We start from the raw sequence: 17,139 nt of genomic DNA on the forward strand, positions 1-17,139 counted from the left end.
TTACGCTTTTTCAGCGTTTTTATGTGCAATGAGATTGAGGAGGGTGAAATGGCGATATCCTATATAACCACCGCTTGTTCCTAATGTATCAGGGGACGGGCTGAAATTGAGTGAGAGCTTTTCTCTAGATTACATTCACGTGAGGCGACTGGTGCAATCGTTTTCACTGATTCCCTTTAATTGTATTACTTGATTTTCAGGATCCTCCAGAAAAATCATTCCCCGCGTGCACCCTAAAGAACTTCCCTTACTTGATTGAACATACTCTACAGTGGGCCAGGGATCTTTTCGAAGGCTTATTTGCACAACAGTCACAAAGCATAGCCTCCTACATTCATGTGAGTTCTTAACCATTGTCTGCGTTCACCTTTTGAATCGCTAATCCCCTTTCGGTGAATACTGAAATCGTTTGACAAACCGTTTCTTGTGTACCAGTGATACCATGCTTACAAAACCAAGTGCTATAAATAAAGTCAACTGCTTCCGGAAGTGAAAAATAGCTAGGCGGTTGGGACAACAGGACGTGTCGCCTACCGGAAATACCACAGCATAAGAGAAGTAACAAATGACGGATTTGTGTTGTCATGGGGAAAGTAAGTGAGTGATATCCCCACACTAAAGATCGATCTTTTCCTCTCCCTCATTTTTGTTCTCACTACAGTGACGTGCTCACGCTGGTGAAGCACCAGAGCTCTACTCTGACTTGTCACTGGTGGATTTGTGTTGTCATGGGGAAAGTAAGTGAGTGATATCCCCACACTAAAACCAGATCTTTTCCTCTCCCTCATTTTTGTTCTCACTACAGTGACGTGCTCACGCTGGTGAAGCACCAGAGCTCTACTCTGACTCTCTTGTCACTGGTAACGATCCTTCTTTGTGAAGAGCCGTTGAAGTTTGATCGCCCTCTCTATATGCCTGTTAAACTGTGTGGTAGCTAACTAACAGTCACCAAAAGGGTCACAAACTGTTGATAGTGTTCCAAGCGTTAGTTCACATCACTTGTATGGTCTATAATCTGACGAGCTAAACTGGGTTACCCACGAGACACTTGAGAATTTCCTACCAGTTTTGTCAGTAAGCATAGATATGACGAACGCGGTCTTGGCCCTCTTGGGAATGCAACATGTTTGGCAATCTTCCCCTTGTAGTTTATCTCCAAGATTTTGTGCCACCTTATGGCTAGACTTTTTAGTCGATCGCTTTGAGGAACCTGTGTTTTAATGTCCTCAGCATCCGAATCCACATTCAGTCATAAGCCATACAATCATGCATGATGTCAACTAACGTCGGTCAAATCGTTAGCGTACAGCAAGACGGGGTGAGATAGTTCTGTGGTTATAGCGCGAATTNATGATGATGACAATGATGATGATGATGATGATGATGATGATGATGATTCACTGACCGGAGGGTTCGTGGTTCGAACCCGACCTCTGGCCCTCGACTTGGGCAACCTGTCAGCATTCCAGCTCGTGAGACTGCCAACGCACCGGGGTCTCTTGGTTTTTTCATCGCTTCTTTAGAAATGCTTATTAACAAATACCCGAATAATAGCCATCTGCTCGAATTTGTCTTGACGTTTGTGTTTCCCTGTACTTTCCCCCGTGTTGAGTCATTTTCTTCGATGGTGGGCGAGATGGCTCAAGTGGTTAGATCGCGAATTTACCGACCGGAAGGTCCGCGATTCGAACCCCACCTCTGTCTAGGCTTGGGCAACCTGGCAGTATCCCAGCCAGCAAGCAACCTTCGAGTGGCGTGGTAGTCAGGCACCGAAAGAGTGCTATAGCTGAACGATGTTTTCTAATGATGGGCCTATAGCCACCTGTCTGACTTTTCGGATGATCGACGTCCTTTTGGGGATAGTAATAATAGTAATGGTAATAACAATGATTATAATAATATTGACGACGTAATATCCTTTCGTTGACTAGCTTCCATACCACCCAAAGGAAGCACGAGGGCTGGAGGTACTGCCAGGTTATCCGGTCCTAGGCAGGAGCATTCAAGATGGGCTTGAACCACGGACCTTCCGGTCATTAAGTTCGCGCCCGAACAATTGAGTTATCTCGAGCTCTTTTGGAGATAACTATTATCGGTTACACCATTTTCAGGAAAGTGTCTCAGCAAATACACATTTCTGATTGGTATAATGACAAATGTGTTTTCTTTACGTCATTTTCGTTCCCACAGGAACCGGCTAAATTCATTGAGCGCGCGCTCGCTGGACCAGGTAATCAACCCTTTGAAACACTAGAGACTCTGAAGGCAAACTTGGTGGACAAGAGACCATCGAAGTTCGAAGATTGCGTTACTTGGGCGCGTCTTGTATGGCAGGTGAGGTTATCGGGGATTTTTCCACTCACAGCATTCTAAGTTACCACTGGTTTGGTTGCATTCACTTGCCTACGGACTTTCAAAAAATAATGCTAATGCGGGTCCACAAGCGAGGTTACGTGGGTCTCCGGATACCACCGCTAGAGAACCAGTCCACCGAGCTTCAACAGTGAAACCTAGACTACCTGCTATTGCGTGATTCTTCATTCTACTTTATAGTCTCATTGTTCTACCATCGATGATCAGCCTACAGGTTCGTTTGTGTGCTACTCACGTAATTGGTTTACACGGGGCTGAATCTCTTTAGTTCTGTATCATTTATGGGCATTAGAACTTCCTGTTTCAAGAATGTGTGACCCGTTTCTCTTCCGTCTGTCTTTGTAAATTTATGCTTTTTAGACTGGTCCGATTTCGCTCCGCCTACGTGTAGTAACGGTATTTTCCCCAGCTTAGTTCTCGGTCTGAGCCTCCCAAGCTAGCGTTCACGTCAAAACAACCACCAAAGGTGCACAAGGTCTATTTACGCCCAAAACGAAGTCAAAAACAGTTGTACAGCGCTTCGTATATATAGCGTAAGCGGTTATAACTTTCTGGAGTTTCTGACGCGTTCTGGATGCGCCATTGGCAACCAGCATTTGGCCAATACTGGGTCATGATTGGCTGTTGGGTCCAGATTGTTGACCAATCAGATCTCGTCTTGATGCCGGACCGGCAAGCGTCCCGAATTCTGGGCCAACCTCGAGCGGGCCAGGCTTATCGGCCATAGCAGACGTGCGGTATAGTGGGATCCGTGTGGATTCCTGCCTAACACTACGTCACTGCCAAACATTTCCACTTGAGCCTGTATGCCAGTGAATCGTTGTTACAGACCAGTTGGTTGTGTCCTGTCCTCGTTCGAAAGAATATGCGGCTTTTGTACATGGTTTCCTGTTTTGGAATGGAATCCGCTCGCAGAGATTCCCACCAGGGCGAGAGTCTTATGAAGGTTCACCGTACTTGTGAAACCATGTTTTCAGTATGTGGGAGTTGCGGGATGCGTATTGTTCACATCCACATCACTCGTTTGAACAGTCGTCCTACTGTCCTGGCGCAATTATTCTGGTGAATCCACACCAAGGGGGGGGGGAAGCACTGGACTCGAGTTTCGCTCTTGTTAGAGCTCATCAACAGTGCATATCCAATGGCCGTGCCGGGGTTTGAACTCCCGAAACCTGACATGCGAGACGAACTTGTTACCACTATTCCACCAGCGCACGTTGGACGCATCTGAATTCTCACGTCTGAACGGATGAACGTGTTCAGGCTTGAGCGATGTGATTGGTATTCAGCGCTTGAAATAATCTGACGATGAAGTTAGCGAACTTGTCGTACGGAATCCTACACTCAGGTTTCTCATGTCCTCGTGAAGACCATTTGGGGTTTCAATATTTGATTACCGTAGTATCCTCTGATCATTGGAGTGAATCGCTCGACAGGACGCTCATTTGCTTAGTTAGTTACAGTTGTTTGTGGGATTTGCGGAATTAGGGTTCAAATCATTATTATCCCCTTTTCCTGTCCCTTACCAAAGAGGGTTTCGGGTCGGGCCCTCATTTGAGCTCATCGGTAATGCATATCTCTGTCCTTACCAGGATTTAGATTCTGAACATCTGACATGCGACGTGAGCGTGTTATCACTATTAAGCAGTGCACGCTTGAGGTATCACGTGCGCATCACCACCTGAGTTATCAGTTTTGAACAGGTGAATGTATTCACACGATGAGTGATTTACCCGATGGTTCCTTGCTATATCAATCGGTTGATGTCGTTTAACTGCTGATTCTTCCGGTTGTCAATCCAGGATGTCTCATGCAAGCAACGATTCCCATGAAACACGTCTCAACATTCATGGGGGGTTTCTCGTTTTGTTGAAGCATGGAAAAATTCCCGTTTTACCTGGTTTGTCTCGGTGAATCAGACTTCCCCATATCAGATTCGACTTCGCTTTTCTGCGTCCATGCCCTCAACCTGTTGACCTAACGCCTCTGTTAAGCTGCAACGGAGTATTCTGATCTGTTGTTATTGTGATTAGAACAACCCATGCTCCACCAATCCTTTCCATCCGTACAATCTTCCCAACATAGTGAAAAGATAGTTACTTTAAGTCCCAACTGTAGACCCCGCTCATCAATGAGTTCAGCGAACAATGTGGTGTTTACTCTATCGTGGTTTTTGTGCTGCCATGTGCATTTAAGCTGACAAGACGTCTGACTTGTTTGCTTTTGCGGATTTGGTTTTGAATAAATCCAAGTTACAGCGATGTTATGCCCTGTTGCGGAGGGCACCGTTGTCTTCTGCCCTTCTCTGGAGTGAGCACTCCTCAGAAAAGCAACTTCACTGTAAACTCTCTCCCAAGAAAGATCATCTCACAAAGGATCACTTCCCGTCGATCTCTTCAATCAACACCCTCATATGAGATGTGACCTGTATTAACACATCGTAACTTTGTAAGCATTCTAATCACCCGGCTGTTAACCTTGTCTAATATCTGGAAACTTCTCATCGGTTGCAGGATTTGTTCGCCAACACTATATCTCAGCTGCTCTTCAACTTCCCTCCGGACCACGTTACTGCGAGCGGGGCGCCGTTTTGGTCGGGCACAAAACGTTGCCCACACCCCCTAGAGTTTAGTGTCCATGACGTGAGTTAACCTTTGTGTACTTTCCTCATCCGAACTCTGACTTTCGCAACTAAGATTTATCTATATCTATCACAACCTTCGAATTTATCTCATTCTTACTGACATCAGTTTCAAGCGTATGAGCCTCAGGCTTACGATAAGACTACTTCGTCTAGCAAGCAAAAAGTATCGCTCAGGCGAAGTTGTTTCATTTTATGCCCTATAACAGCAGCTTGCTTTGTTACTGTGGTTGGTTTTGCATTGTCCCTAGAACTGAACTTATACGGGTGCTTCCTTATCTCACGTTGTTGCCTAACTTTGAATCTGAGTAGGTTCACTCAGGTCTGTATTGTGTTATAAGTCTCTCTTCGCGGTTTGTGACAACATTTTCCCCCCATTTTTTCCAGCATACGCATCTAGACTTTGTCGTTGCCGCAGCCAACTTGCGTGCCTATGTGTTTGGCATCCCGCAGTGTCGCAACTTGACCAAAATTGTCCCAATGATTCTTTCCGTCCCTGTACCGCCTTTCAAACCCCGCACCGGAGTGCGAATAGATGTGACTGAGGCGGAGGCGCAATCTCGCCTCACAGTTCCCACAGCCGATGCTGCTCGATTAGACGACTTGCGTGGAGCGCTCGCAAGTCTTAGTAAGTTTGGGGACAACCTATTGTGTTTTTGCTTTAGTGATCTGGGGTTATGCATGTTGAAACTCATCTGAATCTAGGTAGTTTGTGTCACATTGCTCTGGTCTCAACATTCTATCTTCAGGTTGTCGCGAATGTTCCCAGGTATATTTCGCCTCGCTCAGTGTCGAGACCATCCTGTCTATTGCGTGTACATACACCATCCGTCAAAATGTACATGAGCTACTCAGCAGCTGGTAGGCAGGTAGCATGTTTGGAATCAGTTTTGTATTTTTTCGTCGTCACTTCGTACGTGCTGCATTGTTTTACTGAATTATGGTGGAATTCGTCCCTTCGCTAACAATCCGCTCCTTGCCACAAATCGTCGAACTACTCGATATGTGGATGGGGGCGAGATGGCCGAAGTGGTTAGAGCGCGGATTACTAACCTGAAGGTCCGCGGTTCGAATCCGACCTCCGCCACTCGACTTCCCCTGTCGAGGCTTGGGCAACCTGGCAGTATCCCAGCCCTCATGCTCCCTTCGAGTGGCATGGCAGCTAGGCACCGGATGGGTGCTACAGCTGAACGCCCTTTTTTCGATATGTGGAAACAATTTCTTTCCTTGGTTGCGCTTATCAATGCCTGATCGATCGGCGGCTTACAGTTGGTTTTCAAAGAGAGCTTCGACACAATCCGTGTATGGCTGAAGAGCGGGTGTGGTANTATCCCAGCCCTCATGCTCCCTTCGAGTGGCATGGCAGCTAGGCACCGGATGGGTGCTACAGCTGAACGCCCTTTTTTCGATATGTGGAAACAATTTCTTTCCTTGGTTGCGCTTATCAATGCCTGATCGATCGGCGGCTTACAGTTGGTTTTCAAAGAGAGCTTCTACACAATGCGTGTATGTCTGAAGAGCGGTTGTGGTATTTCAGTTGTGCTTCTATCAGTTGGCATGGCACCGAAAGGGTGTTAAGGCTAGCTGAACGAAGTAGGGTTTTTGAATCAATATGTTACCCAATAAGGTTGAATTTTGTGCATCCAAAGCAGGCTAAACGCGTATGTCAGGATTTCCATCAACATCAGTGCTGACACGGATGTTTCACTGCCATACATCCATAAAGCGTACCTCAATATTTTGAAAGCCTTTAAGTGATAAAAAGAAAAGACTGAAGAGACTGGCCGATAGTGATTAGTTACCATTGGCTCACTAAACGCCAACTGTTTCGCGCTAGGGTTGCAGAGCAAGATTCTGAACGATCTTTTGATGGCCGGTGGTCTGAGTATGGTTTTTTTTTCGGGGTTGATTGTAAATCTTGTCTGATTGTTCAGACTGGGACGGCGAGGCAAATGCTCCGAGGCGCGTCCACATAGGCTCCGGTCTGTCTTGTTGATAAGTTCCGCTGCCACGACCTGTGAATTGGCATTGTAGGTAAATGTGGCTATCAGAGCATGTAGCCTACTGCCTGTGGCCGACTGGCTAACTTTAAACTTTAACGAATACACTTATAGTGAATGGGTGTATTTCATCTCGCAAACGTAGTCTACTTTGGGCGGCAATAAATGTCGGTCGCTCTGTAGTAACATTTATGTTCATCTCACCTGGAATTCTGCACATTTCTAAATTTCCCACAGAGAACCTCTCGGATACCAAAATCAACGTGGTCGAGTTTGAAAAGGACGATGACACCAACTTTCACATGGATTTCATCGTGGCTGCTAGCAATCTGCGAGCCATGTGTTACGATATTCAGCCGGCAGACCGTTTGAAGAGCAAGCTCATCGCTGGAAAAATCATTCCCGCCATTGCTACAACCACCAGCCTAGTCGCCGGTCTCGTTTGCCTGGAGTTGTACAAAGTTAGTTCACAAATAACCGAAGCGGTATTTATCTTGCACCCCAAAGGCTCGCATAATCTGCTCCATGTAGTTATCTTCTACTCATCATTAGTTTTGTTGAATGTGTGTGTGTGAACGAACGTTTCCAATTATCCTTTAGACGACAACCTGATCAGTTACGAGTTGACGTGATTGTGTGCATCAGTTTGTTGTTTTATTGATCAAAGTAAGTTATGAAACGGAAATCTACCAAACCGACGGATGTCATAGTTGTATGTAGCTGCAAGATTTTGGTGTTTGTATTCAAGGCACTCGTTTGAACGGTCTTCTTTAGACGCTTATTCCGGTTAGGCTGCACCAAAATAGGCAGCATTGAATTCCAATTTAGCTTTTGTTAGGCTCATCGGTAGTATGTATGCTTGGCCTTGCAGGGAGTTGAATTCGTGGACATGCAAGGTGAGTGTACTTTCTCGACTCCACCACTTACCTGAATTACTGTTACCAAGCCGGTACCGTTTTCACTCCTGTGGGAGGCTTTTGATTTGCTGAACCAGCATCTGTTACGGTCGTTTTGATCTATCGATACGCCCGTCGGGACTTCCTCGTCAAGCTGTGCCACATACGCTTGAAATCTGCTTGACAAACGTTCCAGGGCAGGAAGACTTTCCAAACGAGGGTGAATACGGACACGGTGATCGTTGTGCCGAAAACCCGTGCTGTGACAAGAAGAGAGTAGCATCTCCGTTCAGGACCTCACTCGAGGCTCAAAGTGTAAATAGTTTTCATTTTACGTGAGCATCACCTTTCCGAGCTTCTAATCCACCGAGCTAATCTGTGTTCAACTAACTTTCACTCGTTCGTGCTATTTCGGATTTGACCTTGTGCTCCTTTTAATTGTGCAGCTGGTTCAAGGCCACAGGGACCTGTCCCTTTACAAGAATGCCTACGTCAACCTTGCCGCACCATTCATCACTTTCTTCGAACCGCTGCCCCCTGCAAAGTCTAAGTACTTCGACACGGAATTCACACTTTGGGATCGATTCGAACTAGAAGGGCCGATGACACTGCGAGACTTTTTGGATCACTTTAAAGTAAGTGAATGATATTTCTGTTTCTCAACCACCTTCTCTTTTAGAATGAGTACAAACTTGACGTGACAATGTTGTCGCAAGATGTCTCCATGCTGTATGCGTTCTTCATGCCCGAGGCAAGACGAAAAGAACGCCTTGCGATGTCGTAAGTTGGATGTAGTCCCTATCCTTCACTATAGGTACTGTGTGTAAACGTAACTGAACCGCCTCTGAGTAAAAGTGGGGTAATGATCCGCAACGTGCCAGTGACTGTTTAGTTCTGTTCATCGTTTTCTACCTCCCAGGGATCACCTACTGGTGGCGGTCGTAGATGATGGTGATGTGCGTTGATGTTCAGCTCATCTCTCAGGACCTCCCATGCCTCATTTGATTAGGCTCACCTTGACCGACGCCAACATATGTGGCTATTCACAAGGCCATCTTCATTCAAACTTGAAGAGAAACGCAGCAGTGGTTGTATCCAAGTGTACTGGTCATTGTGTGCTAGTCCTGTTTCTAGTGCTTGCTCAGCATGCTCAAACTGTGGCATAGAAGCAGTCTTGTAAATTCATTTTCCGTAATCATGCGAGGAGAGAGAGACTGTGAGCCGGATGATCTGTATCAGATTTCCGACGATTACGTCCAAAATACTCACTCACAGAACTGATTTGGACGGTACTTTTCCAACTTTGGTAGTGAACTGTGCCCTGTACCCTAAGCAGGTGACTTGTCGTATCCAGGTTTTTTACAACTGTTAGCGTTTCACTCTTGTGGTGGTGACCATCTTTATACCCGTTTCTTAGTACCCATCGTAGGCATTCCATTTGTTGTCATTTCGTTTTTGGTTCCCCTCATTTCTAGTCTTCGCCAGTTGGTTGAGACCGTCAGCAAGAAACGCATCCCACCCCACGTGAGGGCCTTGGTTTTCGATCTTTGCTGCAGCGGTGCGAATGGTGAGGACGTCGACGTGCCTTACGTTCGTTATCTTCTCGACAACAACGCGAAGTAATGAGCCTGTCGGGCGGATTCTAGCGGTTTCATCACCAATAACCGTAGCATGCTGCCACAATCTGCGACGGGCTGCCCCCCCCCCCCCAACCGCCGATGGGCGATTTGTTCACCCGAATTTTCTGCAAGCTGGTGATTATTTTAATACTACAAACACCATAACCACTGGTCCTATCCCCGTTTACATGCACAGACGGCAGCTTTGCGTGTTGTCTCAACGTAAGCGCTGTCCGACTTCCTTGTCAAGTCTTTTCAGATTGCTCCGATGTGTGTTTTTCTACACTCGAACAATTCCTATATACATCTGTACTTTCCCCCCTTTTCTGCCTGCCCCCTTAGTTCAACATCACTTGTGTTTGTGTCTTCGTGCACAAGCATTTGGTTGGTTCGTGTTCAATCTGCTGTGTTACACACTTATTTCTCCAACTACGCTGCCCATTTGGCCCCACTATATTTACTTTCATCGCCACCAATGTCAGATGAGCTCCTGTTGCAACTGTTTGCCGTCGTAGGTGTTCGTCGGCTTTGGACGCAATACTGTCTCAGTCGTTCTGACTTTTCACCGTTTTCATTGTTGGGGTCGATGATTGTCACAGTGGTATTCTGTGGTATTCCTCAGGTATGACAAGGTGCACCTAGAATCGCCCTATAGGAATGAGAGCCTAAATTCTACGGAGATTGATGGCGCCAGCTTACAGATAGGAAGACCCGTGGTTCGAACCCAACCTCAGCATCTCTACTGTCCCTGTCTAGGCTTGGGCAACATGGTAATTTCTCAGCCCTCACTCCTACTTCCAATATCATGGCAGCTAGGAACCGAAAGGGTGCTACAGCTGAACACTTGTTGTTTCTTGTCTTTAAAGAGCGTCTTGGCAGCCCCTCCGACTGTGGTCAAAAGCTCAGGAAATTCCACGCGTGGGTTTGTCGGGTAGGGAGGCTAGCACCAAAGTCGACCATGACATGGTGCTTTGACGACGGAAGAACGGTTAACTTCCATCCGTACGTTTTTCAGCGGTTATCTCTTGATCCTAGTCTGCCATCTCAAAGGGTTTTGTGAGTCGCTACCAGTAATCTTGTCTCAAGATTTCATGCTATTATTAAGTATTAGTAGCGTCAGCTGACTCATGAAAATCTTCATAGGAGTCGCAACGTATGCATCATTTTTGACGGACGCTTTCCACTGTTCTTAACCTAAGCTCGTAGATTCGCGGTAGCCAATATTCTGAGTAGGTTCAAATTGTGACTGGAACGACTGGTTTGTTCTGCACTAGGTGCTTTCTCTACATGGACACTATTCGGCTTAACCTGTCGTAAATGCCAGTACTCAATAAGTAGTTCGGTATTTCACTTGTTGGATGGACCCACCTCATGCGACTGGAAAGAGGAAATGCTTGTAAATGCTTATACTTTTTGCCTCCGAACATAACTGCATCCCGGTGCTTACATTCTTCAATTTTTGAAGCGGGGGATCGTGACGTCAGGGTATTTATGATGACTAAATTGTGCTGAATAAGGACAAGTGGGGGGGGGCGTTCATGATTACAACCATAATCGTCGTTACGCATATGCAACTGCTACCTTTTGAATGGTGCACACTCCTAGCATCTATGCACACTTTTGGTCCAAGTAGTCTCGTCGCGGTGTGGTCCGGCTGGCTCTTCGTAGGAAGGAACCACTGAAATCGGCTGTTACACCCATGGAAATTCGTCAACAGCCGTACGGTACTTTGGAATTCGATCCGTCTTTGCTGTGCCGGCGGACGTTGGATGCACTGAATTATCATGCATGGGCGGGTGAACATTTTCCCGCTCCTCTTGAACAACCATGACCTTACCAGCAAGTAGCCGCAGCGTTTGTAGCTGGATGCACTTTTCACCCCAATGTCATCGGTCGAGCAATTCGATACACATACCTAGATAGGTCCGCTGTTAATAACAAACTTTACCGTAGTCTTGCTGTCCGTTGATGTCAGGAGATTCAGAAACATCCTGTCTATCTGGTCCAACTGTGTTGTAACGGCCACGTGTGGCCATTCAGCCCCCACGGGGTCATTGTCTTATGCGATCGGTTGACCATAACAAATCCAGTATAGTTTTTTCACCCGCCATTCGGCGGGTTGCAGCATCGAGCTTGGTAACCGTCGGGCACAGTACGGGGCCGGCTGACGCTGTTTGCGCGCCTTCAAATTCGTTTAGCTATTTATGCTTGCTTTTCTTAGGTTGAATACTATGGTATGTGATTAAGCAAACCAATGCAGGTAACCATGTCGGATCTCGGCTACCTTCCGTCTCCGGATGATGAAACATGCCATGAGGGGTGACGAATTACCCAGTCTAGCTAGGAGACCGACTCCCACTTGAACCGCCGGCCTAAATATATAGTTTGAGGTATATGAACGTGTTCCTGCCTTCACGCGACAGTGAGCGATGCAGCAGTTGACGCGAAGCAGGTGGCTACTTGAGTACCGTGACCCCTGTAGAATTACGAATCGGTAGCCTCAAAGAGGCAGAAATCTTTTTTAGGAGTCTGTCAATGAGTTCTACTCACAGGCCTAGTCGTATCAAGGAAAAAGTGCCTCAGTGTCTGGAATATTTGCTCAACTTGGGGTAACATTTGTGCTATACTTTTTAAACGGTAGATGCGGTTGAGTCTTCTGTTAACACCAAGTTCCTATGCAAGTGAGTGTGCGTTTGAATGGCCGCCTTGGAAGAGCACTTCGCAATATTATCAAGTGGATCTGTGAACTATAAAAAAAGGCATATAGTAAGAGCACGATGATATAAAAAACGTCAAATGCTTTTGGAGAATTTCTCCCAGGCTGGTTGAGTGCATCTAGTGAACGGCGCGTCCTCGGGAGCTTACTCTGATGAGTTGTTCGCTCCTTTTTTCGAGTAAAATTTCGAGAGATTCGTCAGCTTGAAGGAGGGTTCCTCTTCTAAGGAGGTTTCTGTTTTTTGTTGTCTTTCGGTGACCGTGCAAGGAGAGTTTAAAAATAACCTATGTTGTTGCAATACGCTGAAAACTACTGGATGGAGGGTCATGGAAGGAACGTGAATGTGATATTTCCGGATATCGATGTCAAATTCCATACTGATGAAACACAACTACGTCACGTGCTCAGTTGCGAACTCAAAATATCTATTTTTACTCCATTCAGACGGTAAGACGCATCGGGGTATTGTAATAGAGTCGATTAGCTGTGCCTCGCTCAGACGCGCAACCACCCAGTGTCCCCACAGGCTGTTTGTCCTGATAATTTCCCAGCACTGCCTGGGCGCTCATAAATTTCTTTAACTCACTGTTGCCTCGCTCAGACGCGCAACCACCCAGTGCCCTCACAGGCTGTTTGTCCTGATGATTCCCGAGCACTGCCTAGACGCTCACAAATTGCTTTAACCCTCCGTATCACACAGAATTTACCGGTCACTATACAGAGCGATATGTGAGATACCGCAGTAATTTTGGAGGCTTCTATTGATGGTTGATCTGTTCGCCGAGCGGGGCAATCGGTTTGCAAGGAGGGGAGACCTCAGTGCATGGTTGATTGTTGCGTTTGTATAGTTTTTGGAGAGTATCTAATATCCTGCCTTGTGATTGGGGAGTTGGTATGCACCTTGTGGTAATATTGGCCCGATTGCGATTTGTGCTGCGTTGTGGTCTGTATGTCCCCTGTTCAATTGGTCAGTTGATCAGCTCTTTTGGGGGTGTTTCAGGTCCGTTTTCTATTAGCACGGTCCCCTTCTGTGTCGCTTGAATTCGGTTGGTTGTGATGGCGGTTTTTATTTTTGGTATTTTCCTTACTTCAGCTTGACTGTTTGTTTGTCTTATTTCGCCCGCACCTATGTTCTGTGGTTCCGTACTTCTTTTGTTTGCAGTGGCTGATATGTTTGTTGGTGGCTTGGAGTGCCATGCTTCCGTGGATTCATGTTCTTTATTTGTTCTCGCTTGAGCCAATATGTGAACGGTGCTCCAGCTGAATGTGTCCATCTTGATCGTCGTACTAATCCCTTTCTTGTTCATCACTTTATAAGTATGGTTTGCTTTCTCTTTAAGTGAATAAGTTGTTTTTTGCTCTCACGGTGGTATTTTCTTCCACATACAGCGCCATCCCGGAAGGGAATATTATTGAAGAATCCAAATTTCTACTACGATGTAACCTCAATCTCACAACAGTAGTTACATAATAGGATTCATTTCTAATATGCAAGGTTTTTTGTCAGTATTCAGGGTTACCTCACTACCCCTCCGAACTGGGGCGGAGCGGCATCCCCTACCTACAGCTGACCACCAGATTTTCATCTGGTAGAATGAATCGCAAGAAGTGCAACCGGTGGAAGAACTCGCAGCTGGCGCCCTCACACAGACTTGGAGAACGAAGTTACGCACCACACAGCCATTGTGCTACCCAAAACAGATTTAATTCTTTTGGGAATCATGGACGAGTAAAAGCTGTACACGAAAGCCTTCACTGTAGTGGTTGCCTCATTGAATGATTTGGGTATGACCATGTACTTTCACTCGTGATTACACAAACTCGTCCTGTCACGTGTACATTTGGAGCTGTGGTCAGTTATCAGGACATCGGTTAACTGTGCGCGCTGAGTGTGACCCCACAACTCTGCTTTATATGGCGGAAAATGCATCCACCGCCTGGTGCTCGCCGCTTGTTCAGAGGGCATCGGTCAGATATGATCGCTCCGGGTAACTGGAGATGAAAAAGACCGTGAAACTGCTACAGAGCACCTCCCCTTACTCCGCTGGTACCCATAAAGTCACTCAAACGATCACTGAAGTACCTTTGTAATGTACTATTCATAAGGTTACTGAAAATCTGTCGACAGTTCGTCAACCTGAGAACATCACAAATGAGAGATTCAGCTTGGTTCCAGTTGAGTCTCTCGAAAGAACCAAATTAGTTTGCAGCTGAGTGTATATTCGCTAGTTTCGTGCAATTTGGTTTCAAGTAGAACATAAGGTTGATGGAAACCCATGGACTGCGCCTACCTGATGATCCCCAAGAAGGGTGAAACAGGTCGTGGACTGTCGACGGATTTTCAGCAACCTTATAAGTAGTACATTACAAAGATATACATGTATCGCGATATCTCGAATACCGTAGCGACTGACACATGAGGCGGCCTGGTGCAGCACATTCAGCTGCCTGAGAACATCACAAACGGGAGATTCAGCTGGGTTCCAGGTGAGTCTCTCGAAAAACCAAATTAGTTTGCAAATGAGTATACATTCGCTATCACCGAAGTAGTTCATTCGGGTTGCTTTCCTGTTGGACAAAATATCTTGACAACTAGACATGAGGCGGCTAATTGGTCAGTCAACTGAAGACGTAGATTTGATACAGCGATTCGCGCTTCCTTGCGAGGAAGTAATGATACACTGATCATTGGAAAGCTGAAATAATAAGACTGAAGGAAATCTTGCAAACAGCTCCATTGTGTCTTTGTGCCATAGCCTTCCAAGTCCCCCCTGGAAGTAGGCACCTTCCCTGCGTGAATGAAAAAAGCCTCTAGGGGGACAGTATCCCTCTGATGACCACCGGTTTACACTGGATGGACCCATGAAGGCTTATGACCAACAGATGGAATTTCAACAGTAAAATGCACGACCAAATCGTGGATTATTCGTGAAACCACTGTTTCCATTCTAAATGACACCTGGCTAAAGGTCACTTTGCCGCGGGCGGTGGAATAACTTCTCAGTGTGTAAAACTAGCGTTTCTCGGCTGATTCTCTATGGATACAACAAGCAATTTGTGGGAAGAATCAATAGTGCTCATAAGTTTACCAACACGTATAGACCCGTGTATACCACGGTCATCCTTTTCGGTAACAATCCATCGTGGAAGTTGACAAAACGTCGAGCACAGTGTGGTTTTGAACAGTTTCGGTCACAGAGCTCATCGTTTACAGTTTTTGTGATTAGCTTATCATCGTTATAAACAAATTCGCATTGCTCTACTTGTATGTCTATCAGAAATGGTTTGATCTATTGTTTTGACTGAGGACAATTGGGTGTGTGTGTGTGTGTGTGCAGCGGTTGTTGTTGTTGCTGTACCGTCCACATTCGTACAGACCAAAGTGCGGCTGATTCTAGTGCTTACCAACTAGCAAGCACTTTTAGGTGTTGGTTCGGAGAGACAAACAAGCACACAGTGAAATCACCAATGATGATGATGGAGGCAAAACGAGTCGCAAATGAAGTGCACCAACGATGTGACTGAAACGTGAGGATGTGAACTCCATTAACGATATGTTTGTAGATTGGAGGTGTCTCTACTGCACACCTATCTTCCACTGCGTGGAGTTTGTAAAACTGGACCAGTTATGGACACCTTATGGGAGTGGTGCAGTGTTAAATCAGTGGGATAATTAACCGAAGTTAAGGTATCCACACCAGTGCTTTTCCTACAGTCCACAAAGGATGTGCATTCCAGCCATGGCCCCGTGGACTGAGGGCTGTCTGTTTGGATAGGCGTGGGAGAAAAAAATATACTTAGATCCGGTGTCAAACGGTCCGTATAGATGGCGGCGTAAACACACAAAGATAAAAATTTCCGGACTCGTCTAAAAAGCAACACCTTTCTATTTAGCGTTTTCCGATATCACGCGAAGTCCGGGGGCGAGATGGTTCAAGTGGTTAGAGTGCGAATTTACTGTCGGGAAGGTCGGTGGTACGAACCCAACCTCTATCTCTCGATTTCTCCTGTCTAAACTTGGGCAACCTGACAGTATCCCAGCCCGCGTGCTTCCTTCTTGTGGCATGGCAGTTAGGCACCAGAAGAGTGTTACAGCTGAATGATTAGGACTTTCCATTCGGGGGATCAAATAAACCAAACAGATGAGTTGATCCAAAGTTTTGCAGTTAAGATTATTCACCACATTTTGTTTCGAACCAATTATAGATGCCGGCTTTTAAGCCACTCGAAGAGCGATGGAGATGAGTAGCTTACAAAATCAACTGTTGGTTCAAACAGTATTTTGTTCGTGTGGAGTGTACACTATTCACGGGGCTCCTCAAGCACCACCGCACAACGAGCGAATTCATCGGTAAATTTTTTGTGTCGCGACCGACAATGCACCAAGTTGGTACTTTTCAAACAAATTTTCTGACGAGAAATCTCTCGCTCGATTCAGTTGGTCGGTTTCGGCTTGGTGGCGTCGATTAACTGAACGCAGATAAAGCCACTGCGTGGGGAATGAATTCGTAGTTGAGACATACTACGATAGCCTACCATCCTATCACGGTTCACGGTTTTAGCGTTCGTCTCCCTAATCAGCGATTTTCAGTAAGGGCAAATCTAACTTTGAAAATTTCTCTGGTATGTTACAGCATCTAAACGACCCATGGTGAACTGTTCTGGTAAACTTTCGTGTAGTAAATTTAAATTTGTCCATTATATACACATCTGAGACGCTTATATACAGGGTGTCTCATAAGAGACGCAAAAGATAATACCCACGCTACAACTTTAACGTCAATTAAAACATTTTTCGTTTTTTTATGTGACATACACGCATCATGGAGGTTTACTGTGAACTAACTGGCATTAAAAAAAATGTTAAAAAAACCGCCCCTTTCTTCTATAACAA

At 45.9% G+C, this 17,139-nt stretch overlaps 2 protein-coding genes across 2 annotated transcripts in view; one reads left to right on the forward strand and one right to left on the reverse strand.

Annotated features, from left to right (window-relative positions):
- T265_08487 (hypothetical protein) overlaps nucleotides 1–10,589 on the forward strand; it is a gene marked incomplete at both ends in the record, with an annotated part of 24,666 nt that extends 14,077 nt beyond the window's left edge. Inside the window, 10 exons of the mRNA XM_009174301.1 lie at nucleotides 201–338; nucleotides 2,191–2,334; nucleotides 4,887–5,015; nucleotides 5,402–5,642; nucleotides 7,252–7,475; nucleotides 8,357–8,545; nucleotides 8,590–8,690; nucleotides 9,386–9,529; nucleotides 9,872–10,151; nucleotides 10,224–10,589. Coding sequence (XP_009172565.1) covers nucleotides 201–338; nucleotides 2,191–2,334; nucleotides 4,887–5,015; nucleotides 5,402–5,642; nucleotides 7,252–7,475; nucleotides 8,357–8,545; nucleotides 8,590–8,690; nucleotides 9,386–9,529; nucleotides 9,872–10,151; nucleotides 10,224–10,589 — 1,956 coding nt within the window. The remainder of the gene's footprint in view (nucleotides 1–200; nucleotides 339–2,190; nucleotides 2,335–4,886; nucleotides 5,016–5,401; nucleotides 5,643–7,251; nucleotides 7,476–8,356; nucleotides 8,546–8,589; nucleotides 8,691–9,385; nucleotides 9,530–9,871; nucleotides 10,152–10,223) is intronic.
- On the reverse strand, nucleotides 10,202–11,565 carry T265_08488 (hypothetical protein; the record flags this gene model as incomplete). The annotated part of the gene is made up of 2 exons (XM_009174302.1): nucleotides 10,202–10,417; nucleotides 11,473–11,565. The coding sequence occupies 2 exons, from the start codon at nucleotides 11,563–11,565 to the stop codon at nucleotides 10,202–10,204; spliced, it is 309 nt and encodes a 102-aa protein (XP_009172566.1).
- Between the last annotated feature and the right edge of the window lie 5,574 nt (nucleotides 11,566–17,139).

The sequence above is a fragment of the Opisthorchis viverrini genome, assembly GCF_000715545.1.
Source record: "Opisthorchis viverrini unplaced genomic scaffold opera_v5_224, whole genome shotgun sequence".
Classification (NCBI taxonomy): Eukaryota; Metazoa; Platyhelminthes; class Trematoda; order Opisthorchiida; family Opisthorchiidae; genus Opisthorchis; species Opisthorchis viverrini.